The sequence below is a fragment of the Schistocerca cancellata genome, chromosome 2 (assembly GCF_023864275.1).
Source record: "Schistocerca cancellata isolate TAMUIC-IGC-003103 chromosome 2, iqSchCanc2.1, whole genome shotgun sequence".
Classification (NCBI taxonomy): Eukaryota; Metazoa; Arthropoda; class Insecta; order Orthoptera; family Acrididae; genus Schistocerca; species Schistocerca cancellata.
This window is the reverse complement of record NC_064627.1, coordinates 705,948,003-705,970,663: the sequence shown is the minus strand read 5'-3', so window position 1 is coordinate 705,970,663 and position 22,661 is coordinate 705,948,003. Positions and strand designations below refer to the sequence as shown.

Genomic DNA, 22,661 nt, shown 5'->3' with positions numbered 1-22,661 from the left:
GAAGCCGCATGTTGACACACTTCTATTTATGTGACAAAATGCTGAAAGTTGTCATCCTCTCCAGAGAAAACAATTATTATGTAAAGCTGAACGTAATTCAAACCACTCGTAGTCAGATTGGTAGAAAGTTTCAGTGGTCCCAGAGATTGCATAAAATATTCTGCATACCTTAACGATATCCTCATCTACATACACACACTAGTGTTCCATGACATTCCCCTCGAACATCAGTTTTACGTGGAGCTCCACAGCTAACACGATATAGGTTCTCAGTGGTATCGATAGCTCGCCCGTTATTCAGACCTACATGATCCCTGTAATATGTAAGGAAACTTTTGAGTGCCAAAATAATTTGTAATGAAGGGTTGTTTAAAATAATTAATGCAATAAATCAATGGTTTATATTGTATTTAATCCTTCAGTCTCAGAATATTAATACAAATTGTTAGTGAAAAACTGAGCTTCACAAATAAATATCACTTTACTGGATTGTTGCTATGACGTCGCTGTTTAGTAGCAGACAAATAATTTCCTTTTACTGTCATGTTACATTAATTACTACGTAGTGGCACATCTCTTCTAGTATCTCAATGTACGGGATGTGTTAGAAAGTAATGAGACTGACAAAACAGCGAGCGATCTGGCAACGCTGTGTTGTTCTACCTGTGTAGACTGAGGTGTTCAACCCTTCCAGATGCTCAGCTCCGTACAGCCATCACGAGATTTTTGAGAGCGCCGCTAGTGAAGTTGTGTTTTACTTATGTGTTACGGAAATGGAACAGCGGAATTTACAGCAACATTATGCCATTAAGCTTTGTGTTAAACTTGGGGAATCCGAGCTTGTGATGTTGAAACTGGCCTATGGGAAACATTCCTTATCAAGAGCACAAGTTTTTCGCTGTCACAAAGCGTTTTTTGAATGCCATGAACATGCTGAAGATGAACCTTGCTCAGGGAGACCTTCAGCTTCAAAAACCGACGAAACGTCGAACGTATGCATACTCTTCCATACAAACAATCAACCAAGTGTTTTGTAAAGATGTCTCTGAAAGGCTAAGGAAAAGGATGAAACGTGTGAGACCGAACATTGCAGAAAAGTGGATGCTGCACTACGACAATGCCCCATGTCACCCGGCCGCTTCCAACACGGAATTATTGGCCTCAGATGGCATTTCTGTTGTTCCACAGAACCCCTATTCACCTGATCTGAGTTACTGTGACATTTTTCTTTTATCGAAACTGAAAAATGTCTCAGAAGAACGTCATTTTGAGAAAATTCAAAAGAATATTACAGACATACACTCCTGGAAATTGAAATAAGAACACCGTGGATTCATTGTCCCAGGAAGGGGAAACTTTATTGACACATTCCTGGGGTCAGATACATCACATGATCACACTGACAGAACCACAGGCACATAGACACAGGCAACAGAACATGCACAATGTCGGCACTAGTACAGTGTATATCCACCCTTCGCAGCAATGCAGGCTGCTATTCTCCCATGGAGACGATCGTAGAGATGCTGGATGTAGTCCTGTGGAACGGCTTGCCATGCCATGCCATTTCCACCTGGCGCCTCAGTTGGACCAGCGTTCGTGCTGGACGTGCAGACCGCGTGAGACGACGCTTCATCCAGTCCCAAACATGCTCAATGGGGGACAGATCCGGAGATCTTGCTGGCCAGGGTAGTTGACTTACACCTTCTAGAGCACGTTGGGTGGCACGGGATACATGCGGACGTGCATTGTCCTGTTGGAACAGCAAGTTCCCTTGCCGGTCTAGGAATGGTAGAACGATGGGTTCGATGACGGTTTGGATGTACCGTGCACTATTCAGTGTCCCCTCGACGATCACCAGTGGTGTACGACCAGTGTAGGAGATCGCTCCCCACACCATGATGCCGGGTGTTGGCCCTGTGTGCCTCGGTCGTATGCAGTCCTGATTGTGGCGCTCACCTGCACGGCGCCAAACACGCATACGACCATCATTGGCACCAAGGCAGAAGCGACTCTCATCGCTGAAGACGACACGTCTCCATTCGTCCCTCCATTCACGCCTGTCACGACACCACTGGAGGCGGGCTGCACGATGTTGGGGCGTGAGCGGAAGACGGCCTAACGGTGTGCGGGACCGTAGCCCAGCTTCATGGAGACGGTTGCGAATGGTCCTCGCCGATACCCCAGGAGCAACAGTGATCCTAATTTGCTGGGAAGTGGCGGTGCGGTCCCCTACGGCACTGCGTAGGATCCTACGGTCTTGGCGTGCATCCGTGCGTCGCTGCGGTCCGGTCCCAGGTCGACGGGCACGTGCACCTTCCGCCGACCACTGGCGACAACATCGATGTACTGTGGAGACCTCACGCCCCACGTGTTGAGCAATTCGGCGGTACGTCCACCCGGCCTCCCGCATGCCCACTATACGCCCTCGCTCAAAGTCCGTCAACTGCACATACGGTTCACGTCCACGCTGTCGCGGCATGCTACCAGTGTTAAAGACTGCGATGGAGCTCCGTATGCCACGGCAAACTGGCTGACACTGACGGCGGCGGTGCACAAATGCTGCGCAGCTAGCGCCATTCGACGGCCAACACCGCGGTTCCTGGTGTGTCCGCTGTGCCGTGCGTGTGATCATTGCTTGTACAGCCCTCTCGCAGTGTCCGGAGCAAGTATGGTGGGTCTGACACACCGGTGTCAATGTGTTCTTTTTTCCATTTCCAGGAGTGTATTAAAGACCCTACCAGCTGAAACATCTTAGCGCTGTTACCAAGACCCAGAACAACGAATCCGCCGGCATATAGCTGCCGAAGGGATCTACTACGAAGGGGACAATACTGTCGTTTGAAAAAATAAAAACTTTGGTAGGTAAAACAGTCACTCCTTACTTTTTTCACACAACTCGCATAGCCACGTTATAGATATTGCTCCACATGTATTTCATCAGTCATCATGGAATGCTCATAGTTGCATACAGAGCACGCACCATTGCCACAACAAACAGACAACCACAGAATTCTACTCTCAAAGTTGTCACGGTAAAGAAAGACTCTGCCTAGCTAGCGCAGTTCTCTTACAACTACAATAAACGTTTTGCATATTTTTAATTGATTACACAAATAATATTACCCGAAAATACTTAAGTGTTCTGTCCGAAACTCCAGTGTTTATGCAATCAGTTATGGTTACAGAATAGTGGCGCATACTTCGAATATTCCAGATCGTATTACAAACTGTCATTAATAAACTCACAGATAAAAACTATGCTGTACTTCTATGTTTCGCAAGTGAGTGATTTTAAGTGTATGTTACTGTCTTGAAATAACTGTGTCGTTACAATGGTAACGTGACCCTCACCGATGTAAGTCATGGCAGTGACGTGGTGTGTACGCTGTCAGCGCAGTAAGATGGGTCGATATGGAGACTTAGCAGAATCGCAGAAACGAGTTATCGTATTTGAACGTGTCCATGAACACACTGTGAATGAAATGGCGCGCTTTGTCGATGTATCAACGCAGGCTTTGTAACATGTCTACAAGAAATGGTGTACCTCTCGCAACTATGTAGTACTGCGTAAGAACGGTGTTCGTAACAACTTCCTAACTGACAGAGACCAGAGATGAGTGTCACGCCTTGTCAACGACAATCGGTGTCAAACTCGACAGGAATTGCTGCAGTCAGTGAAAGTAGAGTCTTCTCAACCAGTTTCCAAGCGTAAATTTCTAAGGGAATTATGTGCAATGGGCATTTAAAGTGAAATACCTCTCAAGAGCCCATTGTTCTCAGCAACACATAAAGCTTCAGATATACAATAGACCATATAGCACAGGAATTGGATTGTAGCTGACTGGAGGCGTGTAGTGTGGTCCAACTAGTCTCTATGTTAACTCTTCCAGAGAACTGCATGGTGTCGAGACTGTAGTTCAGGCTGGAAGTGGTTCAAGACAAGGTTGTTTGTTTCAGCATTACTGGTGACCAACTGATGGCCTCTTCTCTACATCTCCACAACGAGTACGCTGTGGACAACATCGTCTCCCTAGATTACAAAAGCCATTTTCACATAACTGCACGCATACGTTGTTCTTCGAACACTCTGGCACTTTACCGCGTGTCAACTGGCCCGCTAAGTCACTTGATCGTAATATATCTGTAACTGTTTGCAACTGTGGGTGAAACGTAGCAATCAACAATTTCGCAATCAGGCAGCTCTGTGGGATCTAACCATTGAGTTGGCTTCATGGCTTCAGCTGGGAATGATGTGGTAGTGTGGATTGCCTTGCTCGTCGAACTGAGGCCGCTATCAATGCTGGAGACGCGGTGCTGTGTCCTGAGGGAAGGGGGGAAATGACTAATTTTTTTCGATGTGCTTATTTTCATCAAAGAGACTTGAGAACACATTACAGATTCCACTCTCAAACACTGTCTCGCCTTGTTCAGTGACACTCCGCCCCCCTGCCACCCCCCCCCTCCCCACCCCACACACAAACACACACACACACACACACACACACACACACCCGTATCTCACTTTCGTAGCATTAAGGTTCAGCCCCTGTCCTTACTAACGTCTTAGCGTTTCTTTATTCTTAACAGCCTACGGAACGAAATTTACTTTGCTGTTCGTAGTTACGCAGTTATTAACATTTGTTAATGCACGAGCGAAATGGGCATACTTCTTGAACTCTATCCCCCTGTGCTACTCGAGAAGCAGACTTCGATCAATACATAACATTTTTAGCGCAACGCAATCTGACTTTCAATAATCCCTACAAAAGAAGGGCCTGGCTAACAATAACCTATACCTTTCATGAATCACTTACCTCACAAAAATCTTCGTTACTCGAACTACTGCAATACAGTGAGCGCCACTACTGCCAGCTAAATAAAAGATTCAAACTACTGAAGGCACTAACTACTGATAGGCATACTTAGCAAATGAAAGATTTTGATAGAGAACAAACAATGTATTTACCTTAATAGTGTTCAAAAGTCATAATATATATATGAATCATGACATCCAGTCTTACAAATTTACGTCCAGATCATCCGCTCTCAAAACTCCACCATCTCTCTACCCACATCCAGCACTGCTGGCGGCTCACCCCCAACTGCACAACGCTACGCGCTGTTAACATGCAATTGCCCAACACTACGGTAGCAAACATTCCAACAATGCCAACCAGCCACAGACTGCACACAGCACAGCCAGTGATTTTCATACAGAGCGCCACGTGACGTTACCAACATAAAAACCTAAACAGCCTACTTACACCTAAACAGCCTACTTACACTGGCAACCTGGAAAGAAAAGAACGAATTAAATATTTTTATTATACGTGACGTTAAAAAGAGTATTTTGATTGCAGTCGACGAATTAGAAATCTCGACTCACATCTACATCTACATACTCCGCAAGCCACCTTACTGTGTGTGGCAGAGAGTGCTTTGTGCAGCATTATTATTTTCCTGTTACCTGTTCGATCTGACACTTCAATTACAGTCTCTTCTTGGAAACTTATTTGCTTAGTCCTCGTGGACTCGTGTAAATCTTCTCTGGAAATTTATTTGCAGTCCCAAATTTTCCTTTCCTTTTCATGCCTTTTATGATAACATGGCCATGTGGAACTCCCACATCTGACACTTTAATTTCTAGCCAAGGCATATAACATAAATATGACGAAATCGATGATGACAAGGAGACGCAATCTCCTTGTTAGAAGCACTGCTCGCTGGCTGGTGAGAACCCCGGAGAGCGCTGGAGATGGCCCCGCGGGGTCAGAGCCCGCGAGTTGCGACACGCGGCCGCTTTCCCACGGCCATTGGCCGCACCGGTACCACCTCGTCTCCAAGTTGCGTTCCCTCGAATTTGGCCACGGCTGCGTACATTTGCCACTAATATGACGCCATAAGCTTGAACAGTCCACGGGTGTACTGCCGGTCCATAGTGTCCAACGGGCACAATATTTCGGCGATCAGATATGTCGCCATCGTCAGGTGCGCTGACGAACTGATCGCCGAAATATTGTGCCCGTTGGACACTACAGACCGACAGTACACCCGTGAACTGTTCGAGCAAGAAATTCGCCGGGAGAAACTAAAGAATCACATGACGCCATAAGTTTTTACTCCCAAAAAGTTGGACAAGGTTGGCATGATGTTGTCGTCGTCGTCCTTAATTTGAAGACTGCTTTGGAACCACCGTACGGTAGTCACTACTTTGCTTCCCTCTACAACCTATACCAAAGTGACGATTCCCAGATGCCTCAGAATCTGTCCTTTCAATCGATCGCTTCTTTTAAATGCGCCGTTAATTTTTCTTTCAGATTGATTCACATCCTGTTTACCAGTTATGCAATCAACACATCTAATATTCATCGTTCATTCGTAGCACCACACTTCAAACGTTTCTGCTTTATACCCTTCTCGTCTTGTCTGATTATCATTTAGTGTCACTTCCGTTCAAGGGTTGCCCTCAACATCGCCTGATTTAATTGGACCACAATCCATTATCCTTCTTTTACGTTTCTTGATTTATCACTTCATATATCTTCAAAAAGCTATACATGTCACTCAACAGCTCTTCAACATTGTACCCCAGCTCTAAAGAAATTAAAATGTCGTCTGCAGACCTCTAACTTTTAATTTCTTGCTTCTTAACATTAATTGTTTTCAAATTTAGCCTCGGTTTCCTTCAGAGCTTGCTCAGTATACAGATTGAGTAACATCGACGACAGGCCACAACACTGCCTCACTCCCTACTAAATTCCCGACTCCATATCATGTCCGTCGATTCATAACTGCAGTCTGATTTCTGTACAACTTGTAGGCAACATTTAGTGCTCTGTATTTCATCCACGCTACCTTCAGAATTTCAAAGAGCATGTTCGAGCCAACGCTCTCAAAAGCTTCCTCTATACTACAGATGCTACAAACGTACATTTGTCTTTCTTTAGGTGTCTCTTAAGATAACTCTTAGGGTCAGTATTGCCTCGTTGTACTCCTATGGAATCCAGATTGATTTTCCCATATCTCCAACTACTAGTCTTTTCTGTGCATAGTTCTTGTCAGTATTTCGCCATCGCAGTTTATTAAACTAATGGTTCAGCAATATTCACGCTTCCCAACGCTTGCTTTGTCTGGAATTATTACATCCTATTTGAAGTATGAGGGTATATCTTCTCTCTCATACAAGGATGAGCCAAAACATTATGACCACTGCTGACCGCGAAAATGAATGATGGCTCGTGGCAACGCAGGCACACGACGCGGCAAGGAATGTATATAAGCCGAGCAGAGACGAATGGGGAATCGTTCTAGCGACGATACGAGACACAAAGGAGGAAATACACTGACATAAGGGACTCTGACAGAGGGCAGAGTGTTACGACCTGGCTTTACGAGTGTCGAAGCTGTTCGCATGCTACCGCCGAGAGCATCTGTGTTGAAGTGGTTGAAGGATGATGAAACCACAAGCACGCGGTAGAGCATCATGTAGTTCAGTGCACATTACAGAGCATGGGGCTTGGCACATGGGCTAAAATACGTGGTCTTCGAGGACCAGTAGCTTTCTCTTGTGATTTCCGGTTCTTCACAGAGAAATGGTATGTCACGTCGATCTGACATTGTAGACAAGCACCTGTAAAAAAATACGTAACACTGTTCTCGAGGTGATAATGAAATTGTTATTGTTGTATCGTACTTTTGATACCACCACAGAAGCAGATTTTACAAGTAGCCACCCACAATATTTACAGTGCCATGAGGGAAACACTATGGGAGGAGAACGAGGAGAAAACTGAAACAGTAATAATGATTAGTGACCAGAACATACACACACATTTATTAGCGAATAATCACCTTTGTACAAATCGGCTCAGGCAGCAGTTCCTGAAGTAAAACTACTATTCCAGGAACTAAGGCTGGGTAGTAAACAGTTCTTGTCCCACTAGCATGTTCACTGAAGACGGGCTGGTGTGGACTCGCTAGAGGCAGAAGATGCACCGCGGGCGCGAAGTTCACAAGTAGAAGGCGGTCTCCTCGACAGTCTGAGCTGAAACTACCGCTCTGCTGTGGCGTCGGCGCACATCACTTCTCTGGAGGCGCCACTGCTGCGACTTCTTGGTGCGGCAATCGCTGGGCTGTACGAGAGGGGGTCGAAAAGTTTGTCGCCTAACAAGTAAAGAATGACAGAACTTTCATAATACGAACTTATTTTTTAATTAATACCTGTGTACACTAATACACTTGCGGGCACGCTCAGATAGCTTCTGCAAACGATTCAAATAATACACTACTGGCCATAAAAATTGCTACACCACGAAGATGACGTGCTACAGACGCGAAATTTAACCGACAGGAAGAAGATGCCGTGATATGCAAATGATTAGCTTTTCAGAGCATTCACACAAGGTTGGCGCCGATGACGACACCTACAACGTACTCACATGAGGAAAGTTTCCAAGCGATTTCTCATACACAAACAGCAGTTGACAGGCGTTGTTCGGTGAAAAGTTGTTGTGATGCCTCGTGTAAGGAGGAAAAATGCGTACCATCACGTTTCCAACTTTGATAAAGGTCGGATTGTAGCCTATCGCGATTGCGGTTTATCGTATCGCGACATTGCTGTTCGCGTTGGTCGAGATCCAATGATTGTTAGCAGAATATGGAATCGGTGGCTTCAGGAGGGTAATACGGAACGCCGCGTTGGATCCCAACGGCCTCGTATCACTAGCAGTTGAGATGACAGGCATCTTATCCGCATGGCTGTAACGGATCGTGCAGCCACGTCTCGATCCCTGAGTCAACAGATGGGGTCGTTTGCAACACAACAACGATCTGCACGAACAGTTCGACGACGTTTACACCAGCATGGACTCTCAGCTCGGAGACCGTGGCTGCGATTACCCTTGACGCTGCGTCACAGACAGGAGCGCCTGCGACGGTGTACTCAACGACGAACCTGGGTGCACGAATGGCAAAACGTCATTTTTTCGAATGAATCCAGGTTCTGTTTACAGCATCATGATGGTCGCATCCGGTTTGGCGACATCGCGATGAACTCACATTGGAAGCGTGTATTCGTCATCGCCATACTGGCTTATCACCCGGCGTGATGGTATGGGGTGCCATTGGTTACACGTCTCGGTCACCTCATGTTCGCATTGACGGCACTTTGAACAGTGGACGTTACATTTCAGTTGTGTTACGATCCGTGGCACTACTCTTCATTCGATCCCTGCCAAACCCTACAGTTGAGCAGGATAATGCACGACCGCATGTTGCAGGTCCTGTACGGGCCTTCCTGGATACAGAAAAAGTTCGAATGCTGCCCTGGCCAGAACATTCTCCAGATCTCTCACCAATTGAAAACGTCTGGTCAATGGTGGCCGAGCAACTGGCTCGTCACAATACGCCAGTAACCACTCTGGATGAACTGTGGTATTGTGTTGAAGCTGCATGGGCAGCTGTACCTGTACACGCCATCCAAGCTCTGTTTGACTCAATGCCCAGGCGTATCAAGGCCATTATTACGGCCAGACGTGGTTGTTCTGGGTAATGAATACTCGTTTATCGTCTGCATTTCTTCTTGGTGTAGCAATTTTAATGGCCAATAGTGTAGGACTTCTATTTCGACTCCAGCCAATCGTTCACAGCATCAGTCACTGCATCATCGTTGTCAAATCGTCGTCATTTGAGGTCGTTTTTTAGGTTTGGGAAAATAAAACAGGCTGAGGGAGCCAAATCTGTAGACTTTGGCGGATTACGTGACAATTCGAACCCGCAGTCACGCAGTTTTTCCAGTGTTGCGAGGCCTTTGTGCACCGGTGCGTTGTCCTGATACAAAAGAACTCCGTGCGCCAATTTTCGGCGCCTTTCTTCTCTCAAACGGAGCAGGAGGGTGCAATAGTATGATGCATTAATAGTTACGCCCTTTTCGAAAGTAATCCACCATAATCACCCCTTCTGCATCCAAGAAGACCGATGCCATCACCTTACAGGCTAATTTTTGCGCCTGGAATTTTTTTGGGGTAGGGGATGAAGCATATTTCCATTATTGTGACTGTTGTTTCGTCTCAGGATTAAAGTTATAAACCAACGTTTCGTCCATTGTCATATATCTTGCAAGAAAGCCGTCCTCATCCGCTTCATATTGGCGGACGATTTCTTCACAATACTGCACATGCTCCCGTCTCTGATCTGCATTCAAGACTTTGGGGATCCACCGAGATGAAACTTTCCGCATTCCCAAAATATCCAGAACAATGTCATGAGCACTCACATGGGAGTTTGCAAATGTTTCAATGTGGTGCAACGTAGTTCGACGATCCTGGAAAATCGTATCGTGAATTGCAGTCACTGTTTCATCAGTGGCAACGGTGACAGGCCTTCCGCTCCTTGGAGCACCTTCTACACTCGTTCTTCCACGTTTGAAGTCGGAGACCCAGTTTTTCACTGTTGTATAAGCCGTATCACTGTGTATTCCGCACGTCTTCCGCAATTTCCTTGGCCGTCATTCCCTTCAAATGAAGATATTCAATCACAGCACGGTTCTTGATTCTCTCGATATTCACCATTTTGCTTACACTATGATATACAACGCATCATAGCGGCAAAAAAAAACGAAACTGGAGCCAGAAATTTGACTTGCGTACCCACAAAGGGTCGCCATGAAAGTAGGCAGTGTCGTTCGTGTCAGACATTACGGTAACTATCTCGGGCTAGAAACTTTTCAACCGCCCCTCACACACCGTCTCTTGAGTGGGATGTTGACCTATCGACCCCTGTGGTGCTGCCCGGTGATGCGTGGCGTTCTTACGACTCCACAGTTGTGATGACAATCGTATGTAAAAAAAACATCACCTAGCAAATTGCTGACTGTCTTCCTTCATAATAATTACAAATTACATTTTTACTTCTCCAATGTTACGTGCAGACACCTCATAAAGAGGCCAGTCTCAGGAAGATAGTGACACCAAATACTCAAATTGTACGTTGGAAACTATCAGATACCAGAGCTAATTACCCCTATTTCCACACCATTCATAATATCGAGAGCTACGGAACAGAAATGTTCAGTAGCGGCTAGTGTTGTTGGTTGGCTTATTGCGGGTAGTCAATTCAAACCTGATCACCAGGAAATATTTATTACTTAGTATTTATCATTTTAGAAGGTTTCTTATGTTTTTAATGTTTACATATTGTGTAATATTCCATGTTAGCATAAACAGCAGCACTATTTGTGCAGTAGGCGGTTGTGTTATGTCTGTACATTGATGTCTGTATAAAAGTGGTTTCAGTGCAAAGTGTTGTACGTAACAGAAGACCTTGCTTTCGAATTTGGACTTGATTGTGGGTACGAAGTGACGTTGTTTGGTGGAAACGCCGGTTATTTCGAAACATCTGCATCACCGTGGTCCTAATTACGTGATGTAAAAGCCGTCGCCCTAATGGACAGGAACCGGAGTACAAGCAGTATCGTTCCCATGATCTGTGTATTTCGATTAGTGGATTCCAAAGCAGCAGTAACTCAGGTCGGCGTCAAGCATCCGTCAGTGTTTTCAGAGACGTTGGTCAGGACCCGAGGAAATCTCTCATATAATTCGAACGAATTACCAAATCCAGTATGTAGTATGACATGGTGGAAAATCGCAAATGGGAAATACGTTCAGCCGACAAGACGATGTATTAGACGAACAACTATCAATGACAGAACAAAGCTCTTTGAATTTGTCGTTATAAACAAAATATAGTCTCAATAATATTCTCAGATGGGACTTTACAACTTCACAAGCACCCATTGAAAGTGGAAATTATATCTCCAAACTGACGAAGTGATTCCAACAAGCACGTACAACAAAGATTGCACTGAATGGTTGCATGCCATCAAAGAAGTTGTTTTCCTGCCATCACCAATGGGACGAGTTCCAGTCAATCCAAGTGCTCAGTTAAACTGTGAAGCTTTATCACTCAAAAGAAATCTACGTCCCAGAAAAGCATTCATGAGCCTTGAAGGTGGTCAGGGGGAACTTTGGATCACTAACTCATACGAGCAACCGCAAGTCATCCCTAAAGATGCACTATCTGATCAAAACTATCCGGACATCCCTGCTGAATTGACCACTAGATGCCACGAGAAGCGGACACGACGGTATAAAATTAGTTGGGGAGCATTGGTCTGTCGTTAGAGAAACAGTAACAGTAGATAAGGGTTGGTCAGGAAGGCCTGTTGTCTTCGAACGTGGGCTAGAAACAAATCCAACAGGGCGTTTCAACCATTCTAAAGCTACTCAAGTCGACTATTGGTAATGTGATACTACAGTGGAAACGCAAAGGAATAACCACAGCTTAACCAGACCGACCTCAAGTACTGAAGAACAGAGACGCAAGAGCACTGCGGAGGGTACAGGTGAACAATCGCATGAAATCAGTGGAAAAAATCACTCTAGAGTCCAAACGTCTACCAGCAGTCCAGGTAGCACAATGAATGTGCATAGGGAGTTAAAAAGGCACTTAAGTGTGATTTGCAGAGTATCCATGTAGATGTAGAATGGTTACAATGGTTAAGGAGCTTCTCGAAGGCTATACATTTCTGTAGTCAATGCTAAGCGAAGCTTGAGGTGGTGTAGAATGTGACGGCACTGGGCAGTAAATGACTGGAAACAAGTAATTTGGACTGATGAATCACGCTGTATCTGTGGCAGTTCGATGGGAGGGTTTCAGTTTGTGCGAATGCCTAGAGAATGTTACACGCCACCGTGTGTACTGCCAACACGAACTACAGGGGCGGTGGTGTTAGGGTGTGGGACTTTTTATTGTGATTAGGCTGTGATTGCGCTGTAGAAAACGCTAAATGTGGAAGGATATGAACACGTTTTATAACTCTGTCTACTGCTTGTAGTAAAGAAATACATCGGAGAAGATGACTTCGTATCAGCATGAAGCGCAAGCTGTCAAAAGTAGTATGCGAGACAACGGTTTGTGGAGAATAACATTCCTGAAATGGACTGGCTTGTCCAGACCTGAAGCCAATCTAAGACCTTTGGAATTAGTTAGAACGTAGATATTATCTGGTTTTTGCTGTTAAGGGAGAATGTGCTGCCACTCCCCCCACAGAAATTCAGACACCTAATTGAAAATGTCCCCAGCGGAGATTAAATAGTCACTAAGACTAAAAGTAGCCATGTCCCATATTAATGTACAGTTAATGTCCACAGACATACGTCAGGATACTTTTGATCAGATGACGTTTACAGCTGGCCCAGTCCAGGATGGGCAGCTCATTGCTAGAGACGAAGAATCGTGCTTCGCTACAACTGCAGACACTGCAGTGGAGGAAGCTGCTATCGAAATGCTAATAGGATCTGACCTGATCCAGGAAGAACTTCGGCGAGTGTTACCCATTCTGCGACAGTTCTCGGATGCCTTCAGTTCTGAATCGGAGAAAAGGCAGACCAAGCGGCCAACGATAACATACCGCATCAACGCTAGGGGTCATTCACCAGTTAACCGGCACGTTATATGGTTCGTCGGCTGAACAACGCATTATTCGGGAAGAAGTGGAGAAAATGCTCAAGATGACGTCATTGAACCTGCAGAGTCCTTGGTCCTCTCCTGTGGATCTTGAGGATGAGGATGGCACATGGCATTTCTGCATTGATTTACGAAGACTGAACAAAATCACAAAGAAAGATGTCTGTCTTTTGCAGGTAGCCAATCACGCATCCCGGAACTCCATTGGCTGCTTTTACACACCACCCAAAAACAAAGAGCCTCACTTTAAACGTAATGCGCAAAGACTGCAACGCTACAAAATCTTGAGAAATCGGCAGCGTTAATTCAAAAATATTGCATAATATCACGTTTGTCAATCCAATTACAGACTGCTTTTTTCCGACTGCTTTTTTCCGTCGTCGTTTCCGATGTATGCTGGTTAAGGAGTGCATTACCACGTGTCCATTGAATACACATTTCTATTGGTACAGTCGTCGCCCATTACAGTCGTGGCATGATTTACTTGTCGGCCACAACATCTGCATTTGCCGGTAAAGCACGACGATAAACTTGAGAAATTCCCAACTCCCTTCATGTTATGACCACTGATAGGAGCTGTCTTCTTTTCGACAGTCCGTCACATCGGCGCTGCATGTGCTCGTTAGCACTCTTAAAAGCAGTGTCAACTTAGTTGTTGCCAACTGGGATGACATATGCCTGAGCGAGCTGCCGCAGAGACCAAGGACCCGGCAACCAATCTAATGGCTGGAAGCAAGCCACGTGTGCGCACTTACTTTAGCAACCATAGAGTTAGTGAGTTGTTTTTCGGAACATACATAGCGCTGTATTGCCCATCTGAACGTCGTAGAGCGATAAGGAACTTCTTTTTCACTGAATATTCAAATCGAGGGTTAAAAATAAGTGTCAGTGGAAGGAAATAAGTGATATTGTTGCGGACGAAGGAATGCGTGACAAAAGAATAATGGAACTAGATAATCAAAGATTTTAATGTACAAGCAACTTTTACTCAATATGCAAAGAAACATATTTCATAGAACGAAACATAAATGTTCAGCGTCAATGTTACCAACAGTTTTCCTTTGGTAAAATGCCATGTCTGAAATGGGTGTCCTTTCCCTGAATCAATGGATGGTCTCACCAAATAACCTCACTGGCATCTCAAGTAATTCGAAAATCTTGTTACCGTAAATTTAAATAAAAAAAGCTTCTGTCATAGCCTTACTATTTCATTCTTACAGCAGATAGTGCACAATTTTATTTATTCTTTTTCGCTTTCGTAGCCTGAGCACTCGGAGAAGCTAACATCGAGTATAGATTTAAGTGTCGGGAAGTCTTTTTTGAAATTATTTGTATGGAGTGTAGCCATGCATGGAAGTGAAACATAGACGACAAATGGTTTAGACAAGAAGAGGATAGAAGCTTTCGAAATGTGGTGCTACAGAAGAATGTTGAATAGAGTTGGGGAAAAGGGAAATTTGTGGCACAACTTGACTAGAAGAAGGGATCGGTTGGTAGGACATGTTCTGAGGCGTCAAGGGATCACCAATTTAGTATTGGAGGGCAGCTTGGAGGGTAAAAATCGTAGAGGGAGACGAAGAGATGAATACACTAAGCGTATTCAGAAGGATGTAGGTTGCAGTAGGTACTGGGAGATGAAGAAGCTTGCACAGGATAGAGAAGCATGGAGAGCTGCATCAAACCAGGCCCTGGGCTGAAGATCACAACAACAACAAGATACTACACTTTTTCATTTTTTGAAGTTCACAGTTTTACACTTCTGAACATTTAAAGAGAGTTGCCCATCTTAGCGCCGCTTCCATATCTCATCAGCATCTGACTGAATGTTTGAGCAGCTTTTATCAGACAGTACTTCTTTATAAAATTATAGATAATTTGAGGCTAGTATTAATGCCGTCTGGGAGGTAATTAATGTACAGCATGGACAGAACGGTCCCAAACACACTCTCGCGGGTTACAGCTGAAGTTACTGCTACATCTGTCGATGAATATCCATGCAAGATGAAGAGGCTGCCTCACTGTACACTGAAGTTGTTCCATGGTCTCCTCAGCCTGGTTGCTCCTACTTTTGCTCGGTGACAACCAGTTGGCACCGCGGCAGGAGGACACTGCACTGCAGCCTCGCAGGAACTACGCGCCGGCAGTGGTTACCCTGCAGCTACTCACATCGCTCGTTCAGTGGATTACTTGTGACAGTATGAGTCGAAAGCGATGTTGTATGGATCGTGTGACGAGGGTTGGAGCTAATCGTTCGCAACAAAAATTTTGTTATTGCCAAGAAGAAAGAAACGAGGTTATGGTGTGCCTCCTTTTATTGTAGAGCGTCTACACCACGTACACTTTCACGTAGTCTGTCAAAAGTTCACAGATTTCCCAGAGCACATTTTCACACGGTTACAGTTCAAGTAGCTATCTTTTAAATAATACTGAACAGAAGTAGCTACACTCAAAGAATCAACCATCTACATCTATACAGGGTGTCCCAGAGACACTCACAAGCTGTAGGAACAGGCTCCTTGCACGAAAACAAGGAAAAAGTCCAGTCAACACGAGCTCTAAGGTGCGTACCTTAAGAGTTATGAGCACTTGTTCACCTTCAATACTATGAAATACATCTCTTCTACTTGTAGTTTGCTGATTTCCATATTTTTGGAGGAAATAACATGGACCAAAACAAGAAAACAGTCTAGTAAACATGGGCTCTAAAATACACAGCTTAAGAGCTGTGAGCACATGTTCAGCAGAAGAGATGTTTCACAATTAAGATACGCATTTTAGACATTTTTTCTCATTTTGATGTAAGGAACCTGTCCCTGAAACTTGTCGTTGTTTTTCTGGTGCATCCTGTATGTATACTCTGCAAAGCACTGTGAAGTATGGGACACATTCCAGTGCCGCATGAACCATGAACCGCGAGGACAGACGGTTGAAATGCTCCTGTGCGTGTTACAGTGAGTCTAATCTTGGCCCAGCGGGCCCTACGGTAACGATACGTAGAAGATTGTAGAATATTTCTAGTTTCCTCCTAAACACTTGGTCTTGAAACTTTATAAATAGGCTCTGGCGATATAATTGGCTTCTACCTTCCAGCATCTCCTTGACGCTCTCGCATGGGCCAAGCGGACCTGTACCCATTCATGCGGTTCTTCGTTGTACACGCTAAGGGTGTCCTTGTTAGTCTTATTTTGTATGGGCCCCACACACTTCAATAATATTATAAGAGTGTTCTGTGCCATGAGTGTTTTGTAAGCAGTCTTCTTCGTACTCTGATTGCAATGAACTGAAGCCTGCCACCTGCGTTACCTACTATTGGGCATATATGGTCACTCCATTCAGTAGCTCTACAATCTATTGCACCTAGGTAGCTGTAAAAGTCGGCCCAATATTGTTATTGGTATTCTCGCGAAAGCGATTGGTACTCACTCTGGGAAAATGTTCCGTCAGTTTTGTCTACATCTATTTCGCGTATTTAATCAACATGTAGATTAGTCCTGATATTTTACCGAATAAACGTATAATAGATGAAACTTGCTCATATAGGGTGGCGGACGATAAACCGCCCTCGAGTACTAGACTGGTCATTGTCGCTCGCCAGTTGTCTTCTGTTATTTCGAAACTGTTGCGACTACGTTTTGTATTGTCAGTACGAAAGCCCTTGTAACTTAGTTAGTGTGAAGAAGGTATCTCAGCGACATGTATCCTCTTCAAGAAAGAATCGCAACAGTGGAGGCGTACGCGTCTACTGGCTAATTTAAGGGCACGCGGGACATTTCTGCAAAGAAATTTCCTGGCGTTTCCACACCAGTAAAAAGCAGCACACATGATTTGGTGACAAAGTGGCGTATTACTGCGTCAGATGCAAATGCATAAAAGAATAGAGCTCCGTCCGTTCGTGCACCTGCTGTGATGGCGGATGTTCGAGCACGAATGATCGAGTCCAAAGAAGTCGACACACAAATTTTCGCAACAAATGAGTGTTTCGTGTAGGCCTTGACAACGTGATTTACACCGTATTAGGGTATCAGCCCTACAAAGTGACATGCTTCCAAGAACTGAAGGAGGAATATAAGGCAAAACGTGTGCATCAGTGTATATGGCTATGTCAAACAGTTGAGAGTGGAATGTTGGATCTGCTGCTGTATTCCATGAGTGGAGAAGCATGGTTCCATCTGACAGGACATGTGAACTCCCAGAACACCAGATACTACTCAACAAAAAATCCCTATACGATTAATGAGGAACCTCTTCACGAGCAAAAAATCGGAGTGTCGTGTGCCGTGTCAGAAAGTTGGATTGTGGGATTGAAGCAACAGTAGACGCTGCTGTATATATGCGAATCTTTTACAAATTTTACGCACAGTTTACCCCACATCCCCTCCCCCATGACGTAATTATGCTGTCTTTTAACAGACTGGGGCCATCTATCATACTTCACTTGAGTCAATCCCATGAAATCATGAAAGACTGACAGAAGAAAAAACTGCAGCAAAGGATTGCGGTCGCCGCGATCGCTGGACCCACCTATTTTACTTGTGACTTTTATCTGTGTGCCAGTCTACAGGAAAAAGTGTGTGCAAGAAACCTAATAACGTTACAAGACTTGAAGGAAAATATTCTTAATAAAATTGTGAGAATTGATGCCGCAGAGTTGCGCAAAGAGTACATTAACATTTGGGGCGCGCGTAAAAGTGCATTGAAGCACAAGGTCGCTTTCAGCAACTAATATAATGTAATGCAAAAGATAAGATCAATTCAGTTAGCTTATTTGTTATTTCTTTATTATCTAGTTATTACATGTTTATCTTTTTGTTGCTGTGTCTGCTCGTGGAGGGCAACAATTCGTGCGTAATTGGCGAGCAGTCTGTACCCGGAGCCGGTTTTTCGTGCGCCACCCTGTATTATCCTACACGACGCAGTTATAGTGATCTGCTAGCCGCTGATCCACATATCTTTGTGATTAAATATAGACTTCTCTTTAAAATCGTTATTAATAGTAGAGACTCTTGAAATTATTACCGAAGCTCAAAACAACCAATGCCGTCTGCATACGGTGCTCGAAAAATACTCTACTGGCCATTAAAATTGCTACACCAAGAAGAAATGCAGATGATAAACGGGTATTCATTGGACAAATATATTATACTAGAACTGACATGTGATTTCATTTTAACGCAATTTGGATGCATAGATCCTGAGAAATCAGTACCCAGAACAACCACGTCGGGCCGTAATAATGGCCTTGATACGCCTGGGCATTGAATCAAACAGAGCTTGGATGGCGTGTACAGGTACAGCTGCCCATGCAGCTTCAACACGATAGCACAGTTCACCAAGAATAGTGACTGGCGTATTGTGACGAGCCAGTTGCTCGGCCACCATTGACCAGACGTTTTCAATTGGTGAGAGATCTGGAGAATGTGCTGGCCAGGTCAGCAGTCGAACATTTTCTGTATACAAAAAGGCCCGTACAGAACCTGCAACATGCGGTCGTGCATTATCGTGCTAAAATGTAGGGTTTGGCAGGGATAGAATGAAGGGTAGAGCCACGGGTCGTAACACATCTGAAATGTAACGTCCACTGTTCAAAGTGCCGTCAATGCGAACAAAAGGTGACCGAGACGTGTAACCAATGGCACCCCATACCATCACACCGGGTGATACGCCAGTATGGCAATGACGAATACACGCTTCCTATGTGCATTCACCGCGATGTCGCCAAACACGGATACGACTATCATGATGCTGTAAACAGAACCTGGATTCATGCGAAAAATGACGTTTTGCCATTCGTGCACCCAGGTTCGTCGTTGAGTACACCATCGCAGGCGCTCCTGCCTGTGATGCAGCGTCAAGGGTAACCGCAGCCACGGTCTCCGAGCTGATAGTCCATGCTGGTGTAAACGTCGTCGAACTGTTCGTGCAGATCGTTGTTGTGTTGCAAACGACCCCATCTGTTGACTCAGGGATCGAGACGTGGCTGCACGATCCGTTACAGCCATGCGGATAAGATGCCTGTCATCTCGACTGCTAGTGACACGGGACCGTTGGGATCCAGCACGGCGTTCCGTATTGCCCTCCTGAACCCACCGATTCCTGCTAACAGTCATTGGATCTCGACCAACGCGAGCAGCAATGTCGCGATACGATAAACTGCAATCGCGATAGGCTACAATCCGACCTTTATCAAAGTCGGAAACGTGATGGTACGCATTTCTTCTCCTTATACGAGGCATCACAACAACGTTTCAACAGGCAACGCCGGTCAACTGCTGCTTGTGTATGAGAAATCGGTTGTAAACTTTCCTCATGTGAGCACGTTGTAGGTGTCGCCACCGGCGCCAACCTTGTGTGAATGCTCTGAAAAGCTAATCATTTGCATATCACAGCATCTTCTTCCTGACTGACTTTGATGCATCCAATAACAGCTCGATTTTTAGGATGGCCGGCGTTGGTAGTTGCTCCAAAAACGAACCAGCTCGAGGTCTTCGCCTATCACAGAGCGCAGGTTAAATACTCCTGTAAGACTCGGTGCGCATCTTTGGCCGTCGCGTGGCCGTGCAGGCGACGTGCCAGCAGTGAGTGGCCCGGCCTGAGTGGCGTGGTGTGGGCTGCCCGCAGAGACGCCGCCGGGGGCGCTGCCGGGCCCCTGCCTGTCGGCGCAGGAGCTGCTGCGCTCGCACGGGCTGCCCACGCACCACGACGTGCTCATCTCGCAGCCCGTCTTCCTGCACCTCTGCCCCGCCATCGTCTACGAGATCGACCAGCGCGCCTGCTACGCTGCCGCCAGCGCCACCGCCGAGAGCCACGTCCACCAGGACGTCGTCGGTGCCACCGCGGCCGGTGCGTACCCCAGCCTACAGCTAATTTACCAAATTTAACCTAACAAGCAGTAACCAGCTTCGAATTTCTTGTAAATATTTATCTAATACTAAAATGTAGACTTTCACGGCCGGAAATGTCATGTACATTATAATTATCCGGTCTGTTGAGACAGCCACGCAGAAATCATAGTGACGTACAGGCTACTGCAAAAACTAAGGTTTTCCTGCCGTTTGTTAAAAATGTAACGGAAAGAATAGGGAGGAGCTTGACGAAGCGGAATATTACCGTAATTTACAAGCCCACCAGGAAGATACAGGGATACCTTAAGCCTGCCAAGGATGCTCGCAAACCATTGGAAAAAGCTGGAGTGTATAGGGTCCCATGCAGCTGTGGAGATGTTTATGTGGGTACCACTAAAAGAACTGTTTCAAAACGTGGGGAAGAGCACAAGGGCAACTGTAGAAGAGGAGAAACGGGACGATTGCTTGCTGCGGAGCATGCTTTCCAGCCAGGGAAACACAATATTCGTTTCGAGGAGACGCAAGTACTAGCGGGCACTAGCGGATATTACGAAAGGCTCTACAGGGAGCCAATCGAAATCGCCAAACACCCTAATAATTTCAATCGAAAGGAGGAGGGCGTGAAATTAAACGGTATATGGATGCCGGTGTTGAAGAAGATGTGTACCACCCGTTCACTACTGGGTGATGGCAACGGCGATCGACGGCAGCGGGCAGCGGCCAATTGCACTGACGTTTTCAAAACACGTGACGTCACGCCTCGGCTCGGGAACGGGCAGACACGGAATTTAGCGGCAGTCGGTAGCGAGCCAGTGGGTGTGTTGGACCTTCCATCGACCTACAGACCCCCTTGAAGATGTCCTCCGCAGACGGAGGCGAAACGTTGGGAATTTACACAGAATTCATCAACCAACCACGGCATAACAGCCCGGATAATTATAATGGACAAATATTTATCTACAGAAGCAACGCATGCACTCTGGACGTGGTACGTCCGTCGTCAGAAGCTCTTAGACTTACGAGCTCACCAGACAAACCATTAGTCACCTCCTATGAGAGCACTCCGGTCACTGTGGAGCAGTGTAGCACTTCTGTACCTATATACTGCAGACACGTGACCCTCCATCGCTGGCGAAGTCATGGCTGTGGATACGAGCGAGCACGCGCGCACGCCTATGTATGTGCGTGTGCGTTTGTTTGTATGGAGTCATACGTCGACATGCAGACAGGGCCCGTTCAAGGCCCAGCGCCAAACGCATAGGAACGTCAGATGCGCCCAACCTACACAAGGTGTTCGGAAATTACCGTTACAAACTTCTAGGAAGTGCAGGGGAGAGTGAGTACATAACATTTTTGAATAGGAACCCATGTCTGGAAACGTCATCCAATGACGCCACAGAGCGTGAAAGTTGTAGGCGCCGGCGCTTGTAAATGTATGTATGCGCAGGGTGATTCCGCGATGATGTAACGAACTTTCAAGGATGATGGAGAAGGATAAATTTATCAATTTGAAGTAAGAGCCTCTGCACCGGGAACGAACGAGTCGGAAATTGTAAACGAGAAACCTTTCTGATACCTCTGACAGTGGAATACATATACTGGTACTGTTGTTCCTAAGACCCCAAACTGATACATTTATCCTTCTCCAATGTTTTTAGCATCATCGCGGAATCACCCTATATATACATACATTTAGAGGCGCCGGTGTCTATAACCTGAGTTTTGTAGCGTCATTGGATGACGTTTCCGGAAGTGGGTTCCTGTTCAAAATACTATGTACTCACTCCCCTCTACAAGTTCTGCAAGTTTGTAACGGGAATTTCCGAACACCCTGTATGTATAGGCTCTTTATCAAGTGCAAAATTTGTATATGGAGTGTATCACGTTTATTAAAGGCAAAAAATGACAAAGATGAGAGTACACGATATGAGAATTTAAAAAAAATCCCAGTAGTCATGGTTTTAAAACGAGCCTCCTGTAGGATAGTTGGGAATGTGTGGTTATGAGGCACCATTGAATGGTTCAAATGGCTCTAAGCACTATGGGACTTAACATCTGAGGTCATCAGTCCCCTGCCAGCCGAAGTGGCCGTGCGGTTAAAGGCGCTGCAGTCTGGAACCGCCAGACCGCTACGGTCGCAGGTTCGAATCCTGCCTCGGGCATGGATGTGTGTGATGTCCTTAGGTTAGTTGGGTTTAAGTAGTTCTAAGTTCTAGGGGACTGACGACCTCAGATGTTAAGTCCCATACTGCTCAGAGCCATTTGAACCATTTGTTAATTTTCCTTAGTCCC

The 22,661-nt window shown here is 45.6% G+C and overlaps 1 protein-coding gene across 1 annotated transcript in view; it reads left to right on the top strand.

Moving 5' to 3' along the window:
• The window catches only part of LOC126162500 (zinc transporter ZIP10), a 280,789-nt gene that overhangs the window by 217,961 nt on the left and 40,167 nt on the right, over positions 1-22,661 (top strand). The window contains exon 4 of the mRNA XM_049919048.1: positions 20,146-20,367. Within this exon, the coding sequence (XP_049775005.1) occupies positions 20,146-20,367 (222 nt within the window). The remainder of the gene's footprint in view (positions 1-20,145; positions 20,368-22,661) is intronic.